This window comes from Dermochelys coriacea, chromosome 24 (genome assembly GCF_009764565.3).
Source record: "Dermochelys coriacea isolate rDerCor1 chromosome 24, rDerCor1.pri.v4, whole genome shotgun sequence".
NCBI lineage: Eukaryota > Metazoa > Chordata > Testudines > Dermochelyidae > Dermochelys > Dermochelys coriacea.
In genome coordinates this window covers 16,469,583-16,493,026 of record NC_050091.1, presented here as the reverse complement: position 1 = coordinate 16,493,026, position 23,444 = coordinate 16,469,583, and the positions used below count along the sequence as shown (strand labels likewise).

The window sequence follows — 23,444 nt, the reverse complement described above, 5'->3', positions numbered from 1 at the left end:
GACGGGAATTGTCCCCGCCCCCGCCCCCGCCCCCACCGGCTCCCACTTCCCGTTTGCAGGCAGCTGGGGCCGAAGCGCCGAGAGCCCAATTTAGCCTCCAGCTTGTGCTCACTTCCTGAGCACAAGACCGAGCTGGGCCCAGCCCCAGAGCGCTGGGGGGGGGAAGGGATCACTCTGCTGGACTGGAGGCGGCCGGAACAGAGGAAAATCCCCTTCTGTTACCAGCGGGATAGGGTGCAGGACACACAGCAATGCAGCTGGTATCCCAGCCAGCAGAAGGCAGTGAGGTGTATGTGTACACACCCCGCTCTTCAACATGGGGCAGTGGGGTACACCCCCAGCCAAGAGCAGTGTCTCACAGCCCCCTCACTCAGCACCCCACTACCCAGTTCCCCCCAACGGAGCTGCCCTGGCAGGATGTGGTTGCCATAGGCAGGGAGCAGAGCCCCTGACTTTGTGGTTCCCTGTGGGGTGGGGGCTACGGAGTTGGCAGCACACACACGGCCATTGAAGACTGGACACACAAAGGGCTGATTATGAGGGGCCGGGGGAGCCAGGAGCCGGCACTTGTGGGCCTGACACGGGTGCTGGCCCTGGGCCAGGGAGAGCCAGAGCTGGGCACAGGGGACTGGGCAGAGGGCCAAGCTTCCTCACCTGTGGGGCAGTACAGGATGAGGCTTCCCTGCTAGGGAGCACCAGCTCTTTCTGGGGGGCAAACTCCCTAGAGAGGAAAGGCCCCCTGCCTCATTCCCTGCCCCCTTGAGCCAGCCAGCCTGCTGTCATGGAGCCAGATAGGAGCTGGCACCCCCTATACCCCATTTCCACTTCTCAGAGCCGGCTGCAGACAAGCCCATTCCATGCCAATTATGAATCACACTTTTATTACACTGCCTAAGAAAACAGCAAAAACTACACACACCCGGCCAGGGAACAGTTCCCCCTAGCACACTTGTGCCCTACTGCGCCCCCTGCTGGGCCAGGCTGGGGGGCTGGGAGCTCCACCCACCGCCAGTGCTCCCGCTCCGCTCCCTGACATGCTCCCGCTGGGCCAATGACCCTACCCCAAGGGGCACGAGGCCCTGGCTGTGCTAGGTAGCCTATCTGGCTCGAGGGGAGCTGGCAGATTCGCCCAACCCATGCTCTGGGCTGACTTGGCCCTGAGATGGGGGCATGTGGTCTCACAGCTAGTTGCCCTGGCTCAGGATATTGTTACCGACCCCCCCCAAGGCAGATTCCAGACAGAGCAGGGGTGGAAGAGAGGGAGACCCAGAGACCCTCAGCAGGGGCGGCCGGGCAGCTCAGCCAAGCCCTGAGACACGAGTCTGGACACTGCGATGTCGACGGCCCTGGGGGGAGAGAGAGCACAAATTAGCGCCAAGAGTGCACTGGACAGCTGCCTCTCCCAGCCGGGCAGCCCATCTCTGGGGTGGGGCAGCTGCCTTATGGGGATGGCAGCCATCCTCTGCCCTGCCCCAGAGCAGCCCCAGTGTTGCGCTGGGGTAATTACCGGAGCTGGCTGCGCAGATCCTCTCGTTGGCCCCGCAGCACCTCCAGCAGTGGATCCTCCTCGAACTCAGTGCCATCTGATTCTGGGGGCAACAGAGAGAACCTGGCTCACAACCCAGCCACGTCCCCCCACATCCCACCTGCCCCCACTCACACCCCAGCCACGTCCCCCCACATCCCACCTGCCCGCACTCACACCCCCGCTCAGTCCCCAGCAAGATCCCCCACCCCCAAAATCCCATCCAGTTCCCCCCAGCCCCCACGGGGACCCTAGCTAGATCACTCCCTAGCCCTGCTCAAGAGCCCCTCCATCCACACCCTGAAATGAGACCTGAGCAGATCTCCCACTTCCTGCTGCCACTCCTGACTGAGCCCCCCACCAGCCCTCTCCTCCCTACCCGGACTGCCAACCACCCCCTGCACCCCCTCACCCTCCGCCTCCTCTAGCAGCTGAGCCGCCAGCTGCAGCAGTTGTGGGTGCTGGGAGCCAGGGGCCGGGAGCTCCCCTGCTGCACCCTGCTCTGAAGGGGAGACTGCTCCCTGCCCTGACTGGTGTCCTCTGGTGGGGTGGGGGGATGCCGTGGGGGAGAACAGCCTCTCAGAGATCACCTGGGAAAGAGAGAGATACAGGAGGTCACTTGCCCTGCTCTCTGCACCTCTAGCCCACACTGCTATTCTGCTCCCCACAGCCAGCACCCCAGCCCCATCCCCCTCTGCAGGGAGCCAGGTGCTCCCCACACACCCCTGCCCCCCACAGTGCCCCTTGCTGGGAGAGGAGCTCCCCCCCAGCCAGCGACCCCACCCCACTCCCCACAGCCAGGCTCTCTATGGGTACTGCACCTGCCCCAGAGCACTGTGGATGGATGACTTCCCCTTCCTGTTCCTCCTCCTCCAGCTGCGGGTGGCCTCTGGCTCCAGGGCAGCTCTGCCTTGCGATGGCTGAGGTTTGGAAGGCTGCTGGGTCTCTTTAAGTATGTTCTGTGCCACACCTACTGCCCACACTCCCCGCCGAGCATCCCGGGAGCCGGCCCATTCCAACAGTCCCGCTGCCCGCCGAGCATCCTGGGAGCCGGCCCGCTCCGATGGTCCCGCTGCCCGCCGAGCATCCTGGGAGGCAGGCCGCTCCGATGGTCCTGCTCCCTGCCGAGAATCCCGGGAGCTGGGCTGCTCTGCTAGTCCCATTCCCAGCTGAGCATCCTTGGAGCTCCACCTCTCTGCAGCTCCTCCTCCATCTCCCTCACACTGTGGTGTGTTGGAGGGAGTTGCAACAGATGCCAGCTGCCCCAGGACATGAACTGCTATGGGGTTCTGCCTCACAGCTGGCTCAGCACTCAGGAAGGGCACCTCCAGGGGGTGCCCAATCCCTTGGCGAAGCACAGAGGATCCTGGTGCCCACTCCAGGCCAGATCTCACTTCTGGCTGGGCAGCAGGTGCTGGGAACGCAATGCCATCTCCACTCTTCCATGCTGCCACGCCTGGCAGCAGCCCAAGGCCTGGACATGTCATGCACGCCCCATCGCCCTGCAGGAATAAGGGGAGAGGTGTGCCAATGAAGGGGCATTGCCTGCAATATCCTGGAATAATATTAAGTATCGCCGGAGCTCGCTGCATTAAAAACAAACATTTTGCGCATCACCATGGGATCATCTGTTCATCATCATTCGCTGGGAGACACACCAGATGGCAACCCTGGGAAATGCTACAAGCTTCAAGGCACTCTCCGAACCAATGGGCCAGCCAACACCAGCTCGGGGTGCCTAGGAGATGCTCGGGTGGTGGGGAAGACACCCTCCAGAGCAGCCCAAGGGGAAACCCGCTGTCAACTGCTCACCTGCAACAGGAAGCCCAGCCCAAGGGCCCAAGCTGGACAAGGGAGACTCACAGACAGATGGGGTTGCTTGGGTGGAGCTAAGAGTTGCTACAGATTCCTAGATCCCAAGGCCAGAAAGGACCATAGTGATTACCTAGTCTGGCCCCCGTGTAACACAACCTGAGAACTGTCCTAAAGAATTCCTTGAGCTGCGTGGCAATGGGGGAATTTTCTGTCATCTTTTCATGATGCCAATGTGTGCCTCAGTTTCCCCTATATGACGCATTGTTACCCAGTGGGGGAAATGGGACAAAATGGGAATGTTCTTAATGTTTTCTCTGAATACTGTGTGCGTCTCAGCTTCCCCTATATCGGGGTGTGCAAACTACGGCCCGTGGGCCGCGTCCAGCCCATTAGAACTTTTAATCGGCCCTCCAGCTCCTGCTGGGGAGCAGGAGCTTGCCCCGCTCCGCACATGGCTCCTGGAAGCAGCAGCACGTCCCCCACAAGGGGACTCTGCACGCTGCCCCCATCCCCAAGCGCCATCTCTGCCGCTCCCATTGGCCGCAAGGGCAGTGCCTGCAGATGGGGCAGTATACAGAGCTACCTGGCTGGCACTGCACCTCTGCATAGGAGCCAGAGGGGAGACATGCCGCTGCTTCCAGGAGCTGGCTGAGGTAAGCACCACCTCCCGCGCCCCTGCCCCAGCCCTGATCCCCCTCCCACCCTCCAAACCCCTCAGTCCCAGCCCGGAGCACCCTCCTACACCCCAAACAGCCCATCCCCAGCCCAGAGCCTGTACCCCCTCCCACACCCCAACCCCCTGCCTCAGCCCTCTTCCATATTCCAAACCCCTCTGTTCCACCCCCAGCCCCCTCCTGCACCCCTGGCCCCACCCCAGAGCAGACACCTCCGACCAGAGCCTTCACCCCCTCCTGTATCCCAACCCCAGCCTGGAGCCCCTTCCGGCAGCCTGAACTCCTCATTTCTGGACCCAACCCAGAGCCCGCTCCCTCAACTGGAGCCCTCACCCCCAACCCCAATTTCATTAGTATTCATGGCCTGCCATACAATTTGCATAGCCAGATGTGGCCCTCTGGCCAAAAAGTTTGCCCACCCCTGCCCTATATGTTACTCAAGTATCTAGGTGGTGGGATAAGGGGGAATGATCATTGCAGAGACCCCTAGAGGGCAGGTGTGACTGCTGGTGGGCTGCAGAGAACGGCCACACAGTGTATCCTGGCAACTGATGGCCAGGCCCCCTCCTCTGCAAGAACAAGCCGGAGGCGCTGGTGCAGACCAGGAGACCTACTGGCCCAGGAAAGAGACAAAGGAAGGAGGAGGGGCAGTGGGCAGCTGAAAGGGTCAGTCTCCTCGTTTGGGACTGGCGGGGAGAAGGGGGGCAGGTGGAGTGCAGGGCTCCACACCCCACTCATCAAGATGGACTCTGTTCCAGGTGGATTCACTGCAGGGAGCTCATGAGGTTGAACGCTACAAGGTTGGCCCCAGGAAAAGCCGAAGCTGAAGATGCTTCTTGCTCTCGTGGAAGGGCCCCTGCAGGGAGACTTGCTACACCAGAGTCTGGGCTGAGCCTCATACAGAGCAGTTCCAGAGCACCCAGACTGTGACTCCGTGACAGAGGAAAAGGCTTGTTTGCTCTCAGGATGGGCTGGGAAAGGAGACAAAGGTATGAAGGGTGTCCGGGTCCTTCAAAAGGACTGGCCAAGGCAGGCCCTGTATCAATAGAAAAGCCTAGAAGACAATGGCAAGCAGTCACCAGGACGCTGCCTGTAGGCGGAAGCGTCCCAGAGGAGACTGATTTGCCCGCCTCTCCACAGGGAGCAGAGCAGAGACCCAGCTGGAGAACAGAGGACAGGGAAAGTGCGAGGTGGGGGGAATAAAGCCTGGGCTGCTGGAGAGGTCTGGGGGCTCTCCCCGGGACCTGACCAAGGAGGTTGGATGGACGGACAGACAGTGTCAGAATGTGGGGTTCATTACAATGTGGCTGGGTTTGGGGTTTGTCACAGAGTCACCGGGCAATGCTCTGGAACTACTCCCTACAAAGCCAGTCAAGACTGTGGGGGAGCCTCCTCCCTCCGAGCTACACTGTCTCCAGGGCAAGAAGCTTACACAGCTTCAACCTTCCTGCAACCTCTGCTCTCAGAGCCTTCAGCACACCCATCTCTCGCTAATCCCCTTTCGTTCTACTGCTCCCCAGTCACTTACTGCAGGATGCTCCGTCCACAGAGTGCAGTTTATCATAAACTCTTAGGGTTGGAAGAGACCGCAGGAGGGCATCTAGTCCAATCCCCTGCTCAATGCAGGACCAACACCAACTAAATCATTCCAGCCAGGGCTTTGTCAAGGAGGGCCTTAAAAACCTCTATGGATGGGGATTCCACCACCTCCCTAGGTAACCCATTCCAGTGCTTCATCGCCCTCCTAGTGAAATAGTGTTTCCTAATATCCAACCTAGACCTCCCCCACTGCAACTTGAGATCATTACTTCTTGTTCTGTCATCACTGAGAACACCCTAGCTCCATCCTCTTTGGAACCCCTCTTCAGGTAGTTGAAGGCTGCTATCAAATTCCCCCTCACTCTTCTCTTCTGCAGACTAAATAACTCCAGTTCCCTCAGCCTCTCCTCGCAAGTCATGTGCCCCAGCCCCCTAATCATTTTGATCGCCCTCCGCTGGACTGTCTAATTTGTCCACATCCCTTCTGTAGTGGGGGGACCAAAACTGGACGCAATACTCCGGGTGTGGCCCCACCATTGCCGAATAGAGGGGAATAATCACTTCCCTCAATCTGTTGGCAACGCTTCTACTAATACAGCTCAATATGCCATTGGCCTTCTTGGCAAAAGGGCACACTGCTGACTCATATCCAGCTTCTTGTCCACTGTAATCCCCAGGTCATTTTTTGCAGAACTGTTGCTTAGCCAGTCAGTCCCCAGTCTGTAGCGGTGCATGGGATTCTTCTGTTCTAAGTGCAAGACTCTGCACTTGTCCTTGTTGAACCTCATCAGATATCTTTTGCCCCAATCCTCCGGTTTGTCTAGGTCACTCTGGACCCTATCCTTACCCTTGAGCATATCTACCTTTCCCCCCAGATTAGTGTCATCTCTGATCTTGCTGAGGGTGCAATCCACACCATCATTCAGATCATTAATAAAGATATTGAACAAAACCGGCCCCAGGACTGACCCCTGGGGCACTCCGCTTGATACCGGCGGTCAACTAGACTTCGAGCCATTTATCACTACCCGTTGAGCCTGACAGTCTAGCCAGCTTTCTATCCACCTTATAGTCCATTCATCCAATCTATACTTTTTTAACATGCTGGCAAGAATACTGTGGGAGACTGTATCAAAAGCTTTGCTAAAGTCAAGATGTATCACATCTACCGTTTTCCCCATATCCACAGAGCCATTTATCTCATCATAGAAGGTGATCTATCCCACCACTGCCACCAGTTGTCACGGAATCCCTGGGCTGATGCTCTGTAACTACTCCTTACGAAGCCAGTCAGGACTCTGGGGGAGACTCCTCTCTCTGAGCTATACTGTCTCCAGGGCAAGAAGTTTACACAGTTTCGACCTTCCTGGGTCTGACCTCAGAGCATTCAGCATCCCCTTCCAAACTGCCCGAGCGGGGAAGCCAGAGGATCCTGCACCCCAACTCCACAGTCAGACATGACTCTCAGCCAGCCGGTAAAACAGAAAGTTTATTCGTCAACAGGAACTCAGCGTAGGGCAGAACTTGTTAGCACAGAAATCAGTGATTTTCAGCCAAGTCCATCTTGGGGGGGAGGGGAGCCCAGAGTCAGGGCTCTGGTTCTCTCCCGTGCCCCAAGCCAGCCAAGACCAACTCGCTTCCAGCTGCCTGGCCCCTGCCCTGCCATTGCTCCTCCTTCAGCCTTTGTCTCGCTTCCTGGACTAAGAGTCTCCTGTTCGCATCCCCCTCCTGGGTCTCAGCTTACGAAGGGGCGGCCATAGCATCCATGTGGGCAGCTGGATCAGCCCCCGCAGAAGTCACACACCCTTATTCCCACCACCTAGACATTGGTGCAATACACAGGGAAACTGAGGCGCACACACAGCACTCATGCAAAACAGTAAGACTCACATACAACATAACAAGGGAAAAATCCCCACTTTGTCACAGGGTTGACCTGGCTACGATAAATCACCCCTTCACCTTCCTTCTTCGTTAAGCTATAATCTCAGGCTGCGGCCATGTTACAAAATGACGTCGATCTAACTTACATTGGCACGTGGCTGCTGCAGTTATTGAACGGTGACTGTGTGTCCATGTAAGCTGGCTACCTTGCATCACCCTAACTCTAGCGTAGACCAGAGCTTAGGGATGACGCTTGCGCAACTAGGACAACCCAACGCAGCCTATGTCGAACTAACCGAGTAGTGCAGACCAGGCCTCCATCTGTCGCTCTCGGGCAGGTTTTTTAACCCTTGAACCCTTCTCTGGTCTCCCCCCCTCCTATTTATTCTCATTCTAGAGCAGTGGCCCAGAGGTGGATGGTGAGGTCCAGCACGTGGGCTATGGGCTGGACAGCACTGAGACAGGGCAAGAGCCGAGAATACAGCGCACAGGGGAGCTGACCAGAAAGGCTCTGAGCAGTTTGTGGCTAGGAAAGGCAGCAGCTGTATGATGCCCTGTCACACAAAGGCTCACCGGGGAGCATCACTGGTGCAAGAATTGGTGCGGGGTGCTCTGAGTGGAGCGGGGGGTTACACAGAAACGGTAGGTGAACTATGATGAAGTGGGGGGATTTTCTTAGTGTCTTGCATGAGTGCGGTCTGTGGCTCAGTTCCCCTGCATACTGCGTGTTTAACGAGGTGGTGGGAGGGAGTTTGTTGCTGGAGAGGACCAGGTGTGACCTTACCTGGCAGTCAGGACCCCAACAACTGCCTGAAGATTGGGTACCCTAGGGATTAGTAGGCCCCCCCAGTTTGGCAGTCAGCCGATTCTGGCCCATGGGAGGACAATGGGCTGAGGAGAGGACCTCTGCCACTGGGTTCCAGCCAGTGGGAGAACAAAGGATGGAAGAGAGAGGGCCTCAGTGGCCCATATACCTGGGACCAAGACAGTGAACTGAGGAGGGGCTGTAGGGAAGGTGATATAGGGTGCTTAGCTGGAAGGAGGAAGCTTCTGGGCTGGGGACAAAGAGCAGCCTGAGCCCAGCAGGACTGGGACAGACCCACATGGATGATGCCGAGACTGGCCAGGCTCAAAAGCCCCGAGAACTGCCTGTGCTGGGTTCAGATGCTCACTAAACTCTCCTGGTGTTACGCTGGCTGGGAGTCACTGTAGGGTAGAGATCGGAGTTGCACTGCTTTCTCTAGGCACGGAGGCCCCGGGATCCAGTGTGAGTGGACACTCTGAGGGGGCCCATGGAAGGTTCAGAGGGGTGCAGGTCCAGGAGCGCTAGAGTGCAGGGCTTAACCCCCGGAGAGCGTGTGGACCCACGAGAAGGGCTGTCACACTGACGGGAGCTCCTCCCAGGGACCATACAGAGCCGAGAGAGCACGGGGAATGAGAGTCCGTGACATGACCCCAGGGTAGTTTGATTTGCCCAGCACTCTGGGGCAGGGCAGGCAGGTAACAGGCACATATAACTTTGCAGTGGGGCAGCTCGCCCAGCACTGAAATGCAGCCAGCTCTCGGGCAGGGCAGACAGGGAACAGCCCCACAGCTGGCTGTGCCCCCCATGATCCATGCTGAGAGAGGCAGGTCACCCAGAATCATCCCCTCAAATCACCCTTGGGCTCCTACCGTCCTTGGGCCCCAGGCCTGCTGACTCTTCCAGCCCAGTAGGGGCAGTGACCTGCCGCCCTGGCTTGCCTGCTCCATCTTCCGACGCAGGCGCCACTGGAACAGGATGTCATCCTCCGGCCGAGTGGAAGAGGAGCATTGTGGGATATGGGCAGGAGGCCAGCAGGCAGGGGGCAGGGGCCCTGGGGGGGAGACAAAGGGTGTCATGGGAGGAACAAGAGACAGGGAATAACCCGCTCTGGGCCCAGATGGGAGCTGGCGCCCCCTGGAGGGGAAAGGCTCTGTGTTCCATTCCCTGCCCCCTAGAGCCAGCCAGTTCCCCCTAGAGGGGAAAGGCCCAGTACCTCGGTTCCTACCTGGGGAGGGCTCCAGCAGGGAGAGGTGAGGGGGGCTGGGAAGCACCTGGTCCGAGTCCGGGATGCTGGATGGAGGTGTGGAGCGCAGCCCCTCAGAGCTGACGGGGATGGTGCTGCTCAGGGAGGACTCACTGCAAGAAGAGCAGGCAAGCTTAGAGGGGGCAGAGGGTTTGTCCGTTGGAGGGCATCCTGCCCCTCCCCAGTGTGCAGGAGGGGCCGGAGGGGGGATACCCAGTGGGGGGTGTGTGTGTGCCCAACAGGGGGTGAGATGGGGGGGTTGCAGGGGTGGGGATGTGTACACAGCAGGGAAGAGGGTGCCATGGGGGGGGAATACCCAGTGCAGGGGGGGGGTGTGTCAGGACAGTACCTTCTCAGCAGCAGCCGGGCAGCTCTCTCCTGCAGGCTGCGGATGTTGGGTTCAGGCGACTCCAGCAGGGAGGTGTCTGAGGGGACCCCCTGGAACAGAGTGAGTGTGCAGTGCAAGCAACAGCCACACAACCAGGTCCCAGGGGGCTGGCAGCACCAGGGACTGTCCCCCACAGAGCCAGCCAGAGTACATGGTCCCCTGCTGCCCTAGAGTGGGGCTGGGCAGGGTCCTGGGAGCAGAGGAATCCTGAGAGCAGATAGAGAAGGCATGGGCCGGGTCCTGGGGGTGGGATCCCCAGAGTGGATAGAGAGGGTCTGGGCAGGGACCTGGGGGCAGAGGGATCCCCAGAGTGGATAGAGAGGAGCTAGGCAGGGACCCAGGAGCACCCCAGAGCCAGCCTGCCCCTCTTCCTTGTTAAGTGGTTGCCTGGTGCCCACCAGCTCTGCGTCCCTGCAAGCAACATACTGACCATGGGGCACAGCGGGGGTCTTGCCTCTTCCAGCTTGGCGCAGTCTGCAAGGAGATGGCCCAGTTAAAGGAGGGTCCAGGGAACCAACCAGACCCTCCACCCGCAGGGACCTCAAGCAGGGGAGGGGTATGGACCCCTTAGTCTAAGTGCCCTCCCACAAGTAGGGACCCTAAGCTAGGGGTACCTGGCTTTGCCCCCCCTTTCGGGGTGGAGCTGTCAGAGGGAGGTGCTGGTTCGAGCCACCAGAACTCCCTGGCTGTGGGGATGGGGGGCACCTGGCGCTGGCTGCGGCTGCTCGGCTGCCCATGGCGGAAACGCTCTATGTACCTGCAGGGAAAGGAGATGGTGTTAATGGTCACCTGCCCCACCCGGAGCCAGGCCTAAAACCAAGGAGTCCTGGCTTCCACTCACCACTCCCCTGCTCTAACCACTAGACCCCACTCCCCTCCCAGAAACTGCAGATAACCCAGGACTCTTGGCTCCCAATCCTCCCTCCCTTGCTCTAACCACTAGACCCCCACTCCCTTCTCAGAGCTGGGATAGAACCTAAGAGCCCTGGCTCCCAGCCTCCACCCACCGTGCTCTAACCACCAGGCTCCACTGCCCTGGGAGCAGCTCACTTGGCAATGATGGACTCCCCATCCCGGGCTGAGGCTAGGGGGCCCAGCGGCTGCCTCAAGTCTGGCGCCTTCTGGGGGGTGCTAGGGGAGCTGCACTCAGTCGAGGGCCACGATTCCAGGAAGGGGTTGGTGGAGTCCGAGTCCAGAGCTGTCCCCCAGCAGCTGGGGCCCTGCAGGAAGCTGAGGTCTTGGGGGCTGGAGGCTGTGGGCTCAGGGGGACGCTGTCGGTGTGGGGCGATGGCAGGGACACCGGGCAGCAGGTGGGCTGGGCTCAGGGCCTGAGGGGAAAATGGAGAAAGCTCAGGAGTGTGATGGGGGCCAGCTTGGGCAGAGACTGCACCCCCATCTCTCCCAGGATGCACAGGATCCCCACAGGATCCCTCCCAGGATCCCCACAGACCTCAACAGCCCAACCCAATTTCCCCATAACTGCCCCTGCCTGACCCAGCTCCCCCTGTGCAGCCCCCAATGTGACCCAGCTCCCCTCTGCAGCACTCCCCCACACAGCCCAACCCAGCTTCCCTTCCCCAACTCCCCAAACATAGCCTTTCCCAGGACCCCCAATGCCTCCCTGCAGCCCCCACCCTGATTCAGCTTCCCCCCAAACTCCACAACACAGCATGACCCAGCTGCCCCCTCCAGCCCCCCCCAACGCCCTCCCCCACCGGACCGTGCACTGGTGCTGTGGGCCGGGCAGGCGGGCAGGCGAAGGGTGGTAGTGGCTCCGGACTGGGCTCCCCATGGCGAAGGGGCTCCCCTGGACTGAGAACAGAGCTGTGCTGCAGGCGAAAAGGGAATTAGCAGGGCTCAGGGGCGGGGCGGGGCAGGGCAGGGCAGGGCACCCCCCCGTCAACCCAACCCCTAGAAGCAGAAAGCATCGCCCCCCACACACCCCGGGACCGGACACCGTCGCCCCCCCCCTCACCCCGGGACCGGACACCGTCGCCCCCCCCTCCTCCCTCCCCCACACACCCCGGGACCGGACACCGTCGCCCCCCCTCCTTCCCTCCCTCCCCCCGGGACCGGACACCGTCGCCCCCCCCTCACCCCGGGACCGGACACCGTCGCCCCCCCCCTCACCCCGGGACCGGACACCGTCGCCCCCCCTCCCTCCCTCCCTCCCTCCCTCACCCCGGGACCGGACACCGTCGCCCCCCCTCCCCCACACACCCCGGGACCGGACACCGTCGCCCCCCCCTCCTCCCTCCCCCACACACCCCGGGGCCGGACACCGTCGCCCCCCCCCTCCCTCCCCCCGGGACCGGACACCGTCGCCCCCCCCCCTCACCCCGGGACCGGACACCGTCGCCCCCCCCCCTCCTCCCTCCCCCACACACCCCGGGGCCGGACACCGTCGCCCCCCTAGTTGCCCCCCGTCCCCAGCACCAGACGGCATCGCCGCCCCACGGCCTGAGCACGCTGGGATGCGGCCAGCTCTGGGGGCGCCCCAGGGGTACCGGGCGGGAAGGTTGGGGAGGCGGGAGGACCCTACCTGGACTCCATCCTTCCCGGCCCCTGAGGTGCGGGGCCGCGGGGGCTATGGGAACCCAGGCGTCCGGCCTCCACCCTCTGCCCCAGCAACCCCTAGGGCCTCCCCCAACCGAACTCGCCGCCCAGGCCGTCACCTAGCAACGGCCGCCAGGCATGTCGGGTAGAGTGAGCGTGTGTCCCATAATGCACCACGCTCTCCGCGATTTGCCCCCGCCCCGCCGCTGAAAATTACCGCCCAGGCGCCTGTCGGCGGGTCCTACGCTTCCCATGAGGCACAGCGCCACTTGACTACGCTCCCATGGTGCCCCGCGCCTCTTTTAACGCGCTCGATGCACCGCGGGAGCGCTGGGGAAATGCTTTGACTACAGCTCCCGTGAGCCATTTCGCCACCGGCTACAGCTCCCAGGGGGCCGCGCAGCTCGATCAAAACGGCCGCCGGGCCGGGCCGGGCCGGGCCGGGCGTCCGATGGCTACGTCGCTTGCGAGTCGCAGCGCCCGTGGCTACAGCTCCCCGTCTACTTCCACCCGTTGAAAAGGGCCGCCGGGCGCTCTCGCGCTACCCTTCCCAGGAGGCAAAGCGCCGGTCCGCGGACACGGCGCGGACTACAGCTCCCAGCGTGCCTAGCCAGAGAGGCCGGGCGGCGATTGGGCCTTGGGCTCTGATTGGCGGCGATGCTCACCAATGGGAGGGGTGCGGGCGGCTGGGCCGCTGGGCGCGCTCGGGCGGGCGCGAGTCGTTGCTGGAGGGCGGTGAGAGCGGGGACGGGTGTCTCGGCCGTGGGGCGGTCTACGGGGTGTGGGGGCGGTGTAGCTGGGCGGAGGGTGGGACAGGGCTGTATGGGGAACGTGGGGGCGGAGATCAGGGTGGAGCCATGCGGGTGGGGGATGTAGGGGGTGCGGAGACGCATGGGATGTGGGAGGGGGTGATGTATGGGGTAGCTCGGAGGGGTGCGTGGGGGGAAGCGGCCGTACGGGGTGTGTAGGGAATGTGGGGTTGGAGGTGAAGCTGTGTGGGGTGGGTGGGGCTGGGGATCTGGGTGGGGGGATGTATGGGGTGTTGGAGCGGTGTCTGTAGGAAGGGGGGGAAGCGTAGGGGGTGTATGGGGAACGTGGGGTGGGGGTGCTGTGAGGGGCAAGTTTGGGGGTGGGGAGGTGAGATGTGTGGGGTAGCTGGGAGAGTGCATGGGAGGGAAGCGTAGGAGGTGTATGGGGACGTGGGGTTGGAGGTGGGGATGGTGCTGTGGGAGGGAGAGTTTGGGGGGTGGGGGGTAGTTCATAAGGGGTGTATGGGGTGGGGTTGGAGGTAAAGCTGTGGGGGGGAGAGTTGGGGATGTGGGAATGGAAAGAATGTAGGGTGTGGGGGGATCTGTGGGGTATGTGGGGGTAGGGTTGAGAGGTGTATGGTGGGGGGGGGGGCAAGATACCTGTGGGGGAGAGTGAGGTGTGTGGTGCTGATACTGGGGCTGGGCGTGGCCCATAGGAGGGGGGGGGTATGTGTGGTGGGGGTTGTGTGTTACTGGGCTCTTGCCTGGTCCGCATTGGTGTGTATGGGGTGGTGTATGCGTCGTACTGTGGCTGAGCCTGGTCTGTGTTGGGTGGGGGGTGTACGCCCATGGCAGTAGGCTGGCCAGTTACAGGGGCTGCATGTGGGCTGGGGAACGGCAGGCCCACTAGCTGCCTCATTGCCCCCAGAACACCCATGGAACTGTGCTTGAAGTTCAAAATCCAACTGTTTCCCAGCACAGCCCTGCCCCAGGTACCATCTTGTTCCTGAGTTGGCCAGAAACTGGCCAGTGCCACCTGGGCATTACTGCCTCTAGCCGGCGTGCGGCTTTGTCAAAGCAGAGTGGTCTGGAAATCGAGGAGGTGTGTCCCCTGCTGCAAGCTTGGTTGATTCTGGTTTTGCTGCTACTTTTGGTAGATGGATGGCTCATGGTTCCCAATCCACCATCCCTGAGGAAATGGGCCCAGAATGGAAAAAGGTACTGCAGCCAATGGCAAGGAGACAAAAGCCCTGAAATCCCAACTTGTCCCCTTTCTAGGGGAAGTCAGTTTGGCTGGCTGCAGACATGAAGATTGTGCAGGTTTTGTGCAGCATCCTGAGGCGAAAAAGCATCTGTGAAATGCTGCTCCATTTCTCCCCCTGCCCTTGGGGGGGCTTTCGGGCTAGCACATTTCACCTTAGGGCTGCGTCCCCTTCAGTCTGTCAGCTGGAGCTGAGTGTGGCTGGAGAACTTGGCTGTGCACTTGGCCCATTTCAGCCCATCATATTGGCTAGCTAAGCTACAAAGAGAAGGGAAATTACCCTGGTTTCTGTCTGTGTGGCTTTACCCAACTGCTAGAAAAACAGGCCAAGCAAAAGCTTTTTATCATGTTGCGTTGGGCAGTCTGTCCCTTCGTTGCTGCTGTGTTGTGATCCTGTAGCGCTGAGCACTCCGGTTCTCTTTAAAAGCTGGTTGGTGACTTATTTTGGGCTCCTGAGGGCCAATAGAGCTTGTTGTTGAAAAATCTGGCAACCTGATTCAGCATGGAAAGGGTCAGGACTCCTGGGTTCTATTTCCCTCTGCCCCATCCCCCTTCTGAGCCAGGATAGAACCCAGAAGTTCCGACTCCCGACACCCCCCCCCCCAGCTGTAACCCACCATCCTGCTCTCCATGCCTATATAGCGCGTTCTCTGACTCCAGGTCTCTCTTCGCAGGGTTCCTGGCCCCAGGTCGCCATGCTGCCTACAAAGGTGGAAATCGAGAAGCAGGGTAGGTTCTGTACCTCTGTGGATCTGCCTGAAGAGCCCTGGTGGTACCAGGTGGCAGGGTGGGCACCTTCAGCTACCTAGTCTGGGATTCCGGCTGCCCCCCAGCCAGGCACTGAAAGACATTCCCACCCCGCAGCTGCTATGTGCCCAGCAGCTGATCCATTCTAAGGAGGCCACAGAACCTACACCCCCTGGGGGAGGGTGGTCATGGAGGCAGTTGGGGGTTACATGCCTGTCTCTGCATGGGCTCTACCCACCCTGGGCATGTTTTGATCCTCAAAATACTTTGGCGAGTGGAGGGTCCCAATTGCTTGCCATCAGGATCTTTGGGGTGCACACCCGGCATCCACGCCCATTCAAAGGGACAAGTTTTATGATGGTCCAGTCAGGGTTCACGGTGCAATCCAGCCCAGTGGGGGTTGTCTCCACTTGTCTGGTAGCCTGGGGTGTCTTCCAGTGCCACTAAGAGGCTCGCAGCCAATCTACCAGCGTGCAGGTCACTCCTTGAGTGTGTGCTAGAAAGCCCTGGCCCAGCAGCCTGTCTGCAGCCCCACCAGGAAGCTGACCCCAACGTGTTCCAAGTCCCGAATTTCCCCCAGAGTATGCTCTGCCATGTCCAGCCCTCTCCTGGCCAGTTCAGAGAAATAGTGCAGTTCCTTTGCTCCTCGAAAGAAACCCATGCATCACAGCTTATTAACCTCACTGGGATGAATGCACCTGCCGTTGAAACACAGAGGTGAGTTGGCTTGTAAGAATAAGACCCGTTTATGAACAATAGGACACAATAAGTCATGCCAAGTAAAAACAATCAAGTTAGAAAGGGGTACAGGCAAAACGCAGGTGAAAACATACATCTAAAACAAAAAGAAAAGGAGTACTTGTGGCACCTTAGAGACTAACAAATTTATTAGAGCATAAGCTTTCGTGAGCTACAGCTCGAAGTGAGCTGTAGCTCACGAAAGCTTTTGCTCTAATAAATTTGTTAGTCTCTAAGGTGCCACAAGTACTCCTTTTCTTTTTGCGAATACAGACTAACACGGCTGCTACTCTGAAACATCTAAAACAATTTGTCAAGATACAGGTGTTGGTCAAGATGGTCTGTCTGCCTGCTTGCTCTTCCCAGCCTCAATCAGGACCTTCACAAAAGCACAACATGCTGGCTTCCCTTGTCCTTTTAGGTGCAAGATCTTTACCTAAGCAGATTTCTCACCTGTATTCAGTTCTAGAGACTTCAACCCCCCTGTGGTGGAAGGACCCATTTTTCTTAGCTTGCAGTAGCTCTGATCTCTTGCATCTAGTGACGGGTGCCAAAGGTGGCTTCTGTCCTTGCCTTATACCTTCAGAGAACTTGGTCTAAGCAGCAGGTTGACCTCAGACTGTTTGCCCCCTATATGGTTTCTGTGTAAATGGGCCTGTCATCAGTTCTGATCACATCTTGCTTAATCTCTTGGGAGGCAGGGAGCTGACTGGGTGGGAGTGAGCTGTTTCTCCCTGTGTGTGGACACAGGCTGTAAAACGTAACCTCACTAAGTGTCAGTATTTCTCCCATAGCATTAATACAGACATCTCCCCAGATATTCATCACCAAGTGTCATTAGTTTTCAGAAAAGACCTCACTTGATACTCTCTGATGATACATAATATCATATGCAACCTGTTGGGTCAATTGCTTATCATTGAGGTTCAGCCCCCCGCCCTGTCTTTATAGCCCAATCAACCTTTGCAATGTTTGCTTTTGACAGTAGAACTCTGACCTAGTTTCTCTGGGCATGTGGGTTCAGTGACATTGTAGTTGCAATCACAGATATGTGCAAAAAGCCAGACAATGGTGTGTGTTCGAAAGCATGTTGAGGGCCGAGAAGCCTGTTCTGGCTAGTCCAGACTTGAGCTGTGCTCAGATGCCTCACGTGCTGGGTTAGGGGCTGCACTAATGCAATCAAGGGACAGTAATAACTCCCCCAATGCTTTATGAAGCAAGAATCTGACACCCACTGAACAGAATTATTCTGTCATAGAGAGAGAATGCTCGGCCGGAGCGTGGGCAGTGCAACAGAAATTCTGGGGCCTAACCGATCACTCTGCATTAGAATAATGGCTCCAGTCCCAAACTACTCTGATGGAGCATGACGCTCTAAGAATATGAGATGGAAATTGTACACAGAAAGGAAATGGGGACCCTAGTCCAGGAAACAGGGCCTTTGGATCAGCCAGTGGGTAACCCTCCTGCAGCATTGTAAGGGGGGCAGGTGACCCGAAGCATGCCTGGATTCATACCCTTTGTACAAAATATGCCTTGAGAGGTGCCAGCGGAAAGCTCATGACTCACTGGGTATTAATATCATCGTGTAACATGGCTGCAGGCAACGGGTGCAAAGTTATGGATGTAAACTGAAATGATAATTGACAAGGGGTTGCCAGCCGAGCAGGAGCTACCCCACCGTAGCCAGAAGGGTGAGTTTTCCACTCCCACAGTACTCTGAAAGGTAGTGAGAATGTCGTGTAAACCGGCCCACCACACTCTCAAAGGTGGGAGGCGAATGGCGCACTACCACGGCGGAGGGGAGGGGAGGGAGATAGCCAATCACATGTCTCATGTTCATTCGGTTATGCCAGCAGAGGCAAGACTAAATGATTTCCATCTTTGCAGACAACTCCAACGGGGTGGTGGGGGGACAGACCCCACAGTGCCACCTCACAGCTGGAAATAGGCTTTTGTCATTGACATTTCAGAGGGGCCAGGAGACCCCAAGTGATCTGGCTGTCCCCTAAGACGAGAGAGGATCTATCCCCCTTTGACTTTGGGGGATCGATCTGGCCCCTGGGGTTTGGTCAGCTGGCTTGGCGGAGATGTGGGGAGGTTTTTACCTTCCACCATGTCTGCCTTGTTAAGTTTCAGTCACTGGACCACGTTTTCTCTCCCTTTCTCTTGTAACCGTTCCTGCCACTTAAGCTCATTGCAAAGCTCTTTGGAATTACATGAACATGGTTTATGTTGAATCTCGGCGCATCCCAGGCTGTGTCTGAACTCAGCTGTTGGGGAACTTCGGTTCACGTAGCAAACTGTGAGCTATTGACTCTGTAAAGAAGCAACAGACCCAACCTCCCTCTGATTGTCCCAGGACTGAGTTGGACATCTCAGAACACATGGTTTGGGGAGATTCCAGGCTGGATGGAGCGTGGACTCACTTGACCTATTGATAACCAAAGCTGGGTATTACAGGCCAACTCCTGGAGCGAAAGCGTTGGATGAGGGCTGGCCATAGAGCGCATGCTCGGTCCTGACTGGGAGCAGGCAGCTGCAGTAACAAGGTTTTGTGAAACCCATGGGGGTAAGGGGAGACACAACTCTTTCCCCATCTGGATTGCACCCCACAACATGACATTCTGTTTTGCTTCCCCCTGTGTTCAGGTTTCTTCAGTTCCTGACCCAAAGCAGTTTTTGGACCTCCTTTGTTCTTTCCCAGCTTGGGGAGGAGAGTGGGGTTTAGTGGTTATGGCAAGGGGGGGCTTGGAGTCATGGCTCCTGGGTTCTATTCTAACCCTGCAAGAGCCCCAAGAGACAAGGTGCTAACCCCTTTGCTCTGGCCAGTTGTAGCTTGTGTTTAGCTCTTCCCCAGCTGCCCCACCCCAGAGATGGCTGCATTCCAGTGCCGGGCAAGCCATCCCTGTGCGTGGAGCCCTTTGGGATGTGCAGAGCTGGGTGGGGCTGCAGAGGGGCTGGCCGTGTGGGAAGGCGCAGGCTCCTCTCCCACTATCGCACTCAGGGCTCCATGTGTCTGAGTTACGCTTCCCACCGCAGATCTGGAGATGACCAATGCCCGGAACCGCCTTGATGCTGTGCTGCAGTGTCTGCTGGAGAAGAGTGATGTGGACCGGTGGGTGGAGATCATAGGCTGGGAGTTGGGCTTGGAACAGAGCTGGGGGAATATGGGGCCCTTTCACCTCAAGGGGGCACCGGTTCTAATCCACCCCCAGGGCAGGGGTCAAGCGGGCTGGCTTGGGGTGGCAGGAAAAGAGACACAGGTCCTTACCCTTTTAGGGGGCACCCCTGGGCATGGGACTGGCTGGCTCAGGGGTGTGGGGAATGGCAATGGGGCCTTTTCCCTCTGGGGAGTGATGGGTCCCTCCAGCCCCACAGCAATGGGTCGGCTGGCTCGGGGGCTGGGCCCCCAGGGTCGCATGCCATGGGGGATGGGATCGGGCCGGCTCTGATTTGGACGGACATGCTCCTTGCAGGGAGCAGATGGACGAGGATGCCGGGAAGACGTCCAGTGACCCGCTCAGCAAGTAAGGAGCCTCTGACCAGGAGCTGTTGGGGGGGCTGTGTGGGGGGAGCCTTTCTCCTGTGGCTGCTTGGGAAGCCAGGTCAGAGCTGGGAGTGCCCGTAACATTCCAGTGCGGAGCTGTGGGATGGCAGGATTGTCCCCTTCACTCAGAGCCCCACATTACCCCAGCCGGGTTCAGCTCCCAGCCCTTGGTTCTTCCCCACCCCCATGCTGACCTCCTGCAAACACCACCCGTGCTCCTCAGACACCCCTCCTTCTCCTGGGTCAGGGGTGTGGGCAGGATTGGAGCAGGGGGCACCATGTCTAGCAGCGGGGGCCTGCTGCCCCTGGGAAGGGTGGGGGGGCCTTGCACCTTGGGCCTCACCTCCCCTCTCCTCTTGTCTTTGCAGGGACTCCTCCCCCTCCGCGACTGGGAAGAGGTGGGTACCTCCAGCGGCATTGTGCTTCGCTGTGCACCATAGGGCTGTCAGGCCCAGACACCACCCTGATGGGAGATGGATGAGTAGATGCGGGGAGGCCCTGGGGTCTAGTGGGTTAGAACAGGGTGGCTGGGAACCAGAGATGCCTGGGTTCTCTCTCAGCTGTGGGTGGGGAGTGGGATCTGGTGGGTTGGGAGGGAGGGGGAGTCAGGACTCCTGGGTTCTCTCCCTCTTTAGCCATTTGACCTGATGCAAGTTCCTTTGCAATCAGCACCTCAGTTCTGTCTGTGAAGTAGAGGTGACACCCCCAACTCTTGGAAGGGCATTATGAGGCTGAAGTTTTGTTGTTAAAGGGCTTAGAGATTCTCCGGCAATAGTCACTGTGTGGATGTTTCCCAGCTGCCCCACCCCAGAGCTGGCTGCATCTCTGTGCTGGGCGAGGCTTCCTGTGCAAGGAGCCCTTGTGGGGAGCGGGTGGCAGGACGGTGCTAGGATGGAGATATCAGTGTGGGGAAGGGCTGGCTCCTCTCCCAGGATCATGCCTGAGGCTCCATGTGTCTGGGCCCCTATTCAGCCCTATGGTGGGGAGTCCCTTCTATGGCCTGGCCTCAGTCCCTGGAGGTGCTGGGGCTTGGCTGTCCACCTTTGATCTGTCCCCACCCCCACGGCAGGCCCTCAGCACGGTTCTCCCATCACCGGCGCAAGAAGAGGAAGGAGACAGATGACGGATTGACTGAGGGTGGCCAGCAGAGACAGAGTAAGTGGGGGTGGGGCACAGGGCCTTCCCCTCTAGGAGGTGCTGACTCCTAACTGGCCCAGGGCAGGGGACTGGCTGGTATGGGGTGGTGGGGGGACTAGAACATGGCTGGGTTGGGGGACAGGGAATGGGTCATGGGGTCTTTGCCCCAGGGGGTGCTGGCTTAGATCCTGAGCGGCAGGCTGGTTATTGGGGGTTCCCGTCTGATGGTTTCGCTGCCCTCACCCCCAGACACCTACATCATCAAGCTGTTTGACAGGAGTGTGGACCTAGCGCAGTTTGCAGAGAGCACCCCGCTGTACCCCATCTGCCGGGCCTGGATGAGGAACAGCCCCGCTGTGCGCGAGAGGGAGCGCTCGCCCAGCCCCCCGCTGCCTGCCCTGCCTGAGGATGAGGAGGTGGGGGGTATGTGGGGGGAGGGGCTGTATGGGGTCCTATCCCCCATGGGGCAGGGATGGGAGTGGGGCTGTGTTGGGTGTCCCCTCCCGTTGCTGTGTTCCCAGGGGGCCATGGGGCAGGGATGGGAAAAGGGCTGTATGGGGTGTCCCCTCCCTCTGCTCTGTGTTCCAAGGGGGCTGAGGGGCAGGGATCGGGGAGGGGCTGTGCGGGGTCTCCCCACCCCTTGCTGTGACCTGCTCTGTGTTCCCAGGGGGCTGAGGGGCTGAATGGGAAGAGCCAGGATGTGTACAAGCTGCCCCCGCCGTGTGCTGGCCTGGAGAGTGCTGGTGGGGAGTCTGTGAGCGCCAGGATACCCTCCCCGCTGCCACCTGAGGATGGGGGGCTGCCCCCTGACATGGTGAGGGTGGGACCCCAGGCAGCTATGTCCACCCCCTGCCCCACCCAGGGCCTCATGCCAGCTGAGCTCTATCCTCTTCCCTCCTCCATCTGCAGGGGGTGCTGCAGCCCCCCTCAGTCTGCCCCCCATCCACTGCTCTGCTCTCACAGCCTGGACTGCTGCCCCGCCACTCTCCATGGGTCCCATGGGGTCCCCGATACTGTGTCCCAGCCTTGAAGGCTGCCTGCCCCCTATCTCCCACCTGGTTCCCCCCCATGCTCTTTTCCTACCCGCTTCCCCTGGGGTCCACCCCCCAACTACACATCTCCCCACACACACTATGCTCCTACCATGACACTGTCCCTCCCCTCCAGGGGATCCACCCCCTGTAGGCTCCTGCTCTCCCAGGTTCCCCCCCCAACCTGATGTGTGTTCGTTCTCTCTCTCTCTTCTCTCCCCTTCCCCCCCCCCGCTGCCAACGTAGACCCCTGACCCACGGCCTTCGATGTCATCTCTCATCTATAAGAACATGGAGCGCTGGAAGAAGATCCGCCAGCGGTGGGTGTGCCAGAGTGGTGGGGGATGGAGGGAGGGTGTTCACACTCTGCCTGGGGGAAGGGCTGGGGGTGCTTCAGCCTTGGGGAGGGAATGGGGGAGGGGAGTTCTTGTCCCCCCTGCCCCATCTCTGCTCTCTGCTGCCCCCACAGGTGGAAGGAGGCATCGCACCGGAACCAGCTGCGCTATGCTGAGAGCATGAAGATCCTCAAGGAGATGTACGAGCGGCAGTGAGGGGCCCAGGCCCCTGTCTCTGGGGGTGGGGCTGTACTGAGGCCCAGCCACTGGGAATGGGGCCACGTGGGCACCCCGCCTCTGGGGAGGCCACTCCTAGTAGAAAGCAGCTGAATACCCTGGGCGTGGTGTGGGGGAGAGGGCGGGGGTGCCCCTCATGCTCCCCTTCTGTCCCCTGGGCTCTGAGTGGGGTGGGACTGCCCCTGAATGGAGGCAGCGGCTAGTGCATGGAAGGGGGCCTAGTCTCCCATCCCAACCTCACTCCTCTCCTCCCCCACCAGTTCCAACACAGCCAATAAATGGAGTCCCTGGCACCTGTTTCACGTGTGTCATGGGGAGATGACACCCCGGAGTGGTCCAGGGAGAAGCCCCCTTTGGGGAGAATTCACAGCTGGAGGCAGTGCAGCAGGGGCGGGGAGATAGGGGTGGCTGGGAAGTGGGGTTCTGCCTCACCCCTGTGGGTAAAGGGGGCTCTGGGGGGGCTAGACCTCTGTAAACCCCACCTGAGCTGTTCTACAAAGGGTTAATCAGCCTTGAGTTACCCCCCTCCCCTCAGGAGCAGAGGGGTGTGTCACAGTGATATCATACTGCTGCAGAGGGGTAGAGCAGGGAGTTTGCACTGGCCACGCTTTGGTGGCTGGGCTGGCCCGTGTCGGGGTGTTGTGGGGGGAGGCAGGGCCCCAGGGGCTCTAGTGAGGGGGTGCAGTGTGTGGGACTGGGGGGAGAATGAGGTAAGAGAGCAGGGTGGGATGTTACTGTAACCCATGCCCCTGGAGTATGGGTACATGTCTACCTCCTGCAGCTCCCCTCACCCCACATATGTAGCAATAGGTACCAACAGCTGGCCCAGGGCCCCCCGGCTGTCTCTCTCAGCCCTATGCAACAGGTGCTTTCTAACACCATGCCAGACACCTGTTATGCTCCGACACACAACTCCAAACAGCCGCCCGCCACACCCAGCCCTGGGCACCAGGGGCTCCCGCCCGCCATGCCCAGCCCTGGGCACCACATCTATTCTGCCCTGTAACCTCAAATAGGTGCACCCCAACACATCCTCTCTGCTTCGTACCACCTGCCCCCACTGCTAAACAACCCTGTTTATCCTGACCACCATGCCTGTCCTCCCTTTCCCCCACAGGCACAGACCAACTCCCACCATGCACTGTAACTTACCCCCACTCTCCTCCCAGGCAGCACCCCTGGATGAAATCCCACCCCCCCAGCCATGCCCCCCAAAAACAACCACAGGGA

The 23,444-nt window shown here is 59.5% G+C and overlaps 2 protein-coding genes across 18 annotated transcripts; one reads left to right on the top strand and one right to left on the bottom strand.

Moving 5' to 3' along the window:
• Positions 1-82: 82 nt before the first annotated feature.
• Positions 83-12,772, bottom strand: PROSER3 (proline and serine rich 3). 7 transcript variants are annotated; one of them, XM_043501979.1, is made up of 13 exons: positions 12,416-12,554; positions 11,579-11,702; positions 10,924-11,201; positions 10,488-10,630; positions 10,304-10,347; positions 9,835-9,923; positions 9,468-9,598; positions 9,112-9,293; positions 2,711-3,027; positions 2,347-2,620; positions 1,938-2,115; positions 1,508-1,589; positions 83-1,346 (listed from the first exon to the last, which is right to left on the bottom strand). In XM_043501979.1, the coding sequence occupies exons 1-13, from the start codon at positions 12,424-12,426 to the stop codon at positions 1,277-1,279; spliced, it is 1,923 nt and encodes a 640-aa protein (XP_043357914.1). In that variant the 5' UTR covers positions 12,427-12,554; the 3' UTR covers positions 83-1,276. The 7 variants fall into 7 exon arrangements, with proteins under 7 accessions (XP_043357914.1, XP_038238924.1, XP_043357912.1 ...); XM_038382996.2 differs by lacking the exon at positions 12,416-12,554 and adding an exon at positions 12,647-12,772 and having other exon boundaries at positions 2,347-3,027; positions 11,594-11,702; XM_043501977.1 differs by having other exon boundaries at positions 2,347-3,027; positions 12,549-12,660.
• On the top strand, positions 9,537-22,507 carry LIN37 (lin-37 DREAM MuvB core complex component). Of its 11 annotated transcripts, none has more exons than XM_043501991.1 (11): positions 12,962-13,161; positions 14,636-14,647; positions 15,111-15,168; positions 18,967-19,042; positions 19,404-19,454; positions 19,843-19,872; positions 20,544-20,629; positions 20,861-21,027; positions 21,279-21,425; positions 21,889-21,962; positions 22,112-22,507. In XM_043501991.1, exons 1-11 carry the CDS (start codon positions 13,087-13,089, stop codon positions 22,191-22,193), a joined length of 858 nt encoding a protein of 285 aa, XP_043357926.1. In that variant the 5' UTR covers positions 12,962-13,086; the 3' UTR covers positions 22,194-22,507. The 11 variants fall into 11 exon arrangements, with proteins under 11 accessions (XP_043357928.1, XP_038238932.1, XP_043357926.1 ...); XM_043501992.1 differs by lacking the exon at positions 14,636-14,647 and adding an exon at positions 14,619-14,630 and having other exon boundaries at positions 12,986-13,161; positions 15,110-15,168; XM_043501993.1 differs by lacking the exons at positions 12,962-13,161; positions 14,636-14,647 and adding an exon at positions 9,537-9,542 and having other exon boundaries at positions 15,114-15,168.
• Positions 22,508-23,444: the final 937 nt, after the last annotated feature.

What these genes read in the sequence shown, in the direction of transcription:
- PROSER3 (XM_043501976.1), bottom strand. An exon ending in AGGCCTGGGGCCCAAGGACG is followed by an intron (nt 3,028 to 9,111) that starts GTAGGAGCCCAA and finishes TTATTCCTGCAG; the next exon opens with GGCGATGGGGCGTGCATGAC. An exon ending in GATCTGCGCAGCCAGCTCCG is followed by an intron (nt 1,347 to 1,507) that starts GTAATTACCCCA and finishes CTCTCCCCCCAG; the next exon opens with GGCCGTCGACATCGCAGTGT.
- LIN37 (XM_043501991.1), top strand. Translation starts at nt 13,087, where the DNA reads ATGCTCACCAATGGGAGGGGTGCGGGCGGCTGGGCCGCTGGGCGCGCT. An exon ending in GAGAAGAGTGATGTGGACCG is followed by an intron (nt 19,043 to 19,403) that starts GTGGGTGGAGAT and finishes TGCTCCTTGCAG; the next exon opens with GGAGCAGATGGACGAGGATG. An exon ending in CCCTCCGCGACTGGGAAGAG is followed by an intron (nt 19,873 to 20,543) that starts GTGGGTACCTCC and finishes CCCCCACGGCAG; the next exon opens with GCCCTCAGCACGGTTCTCCC.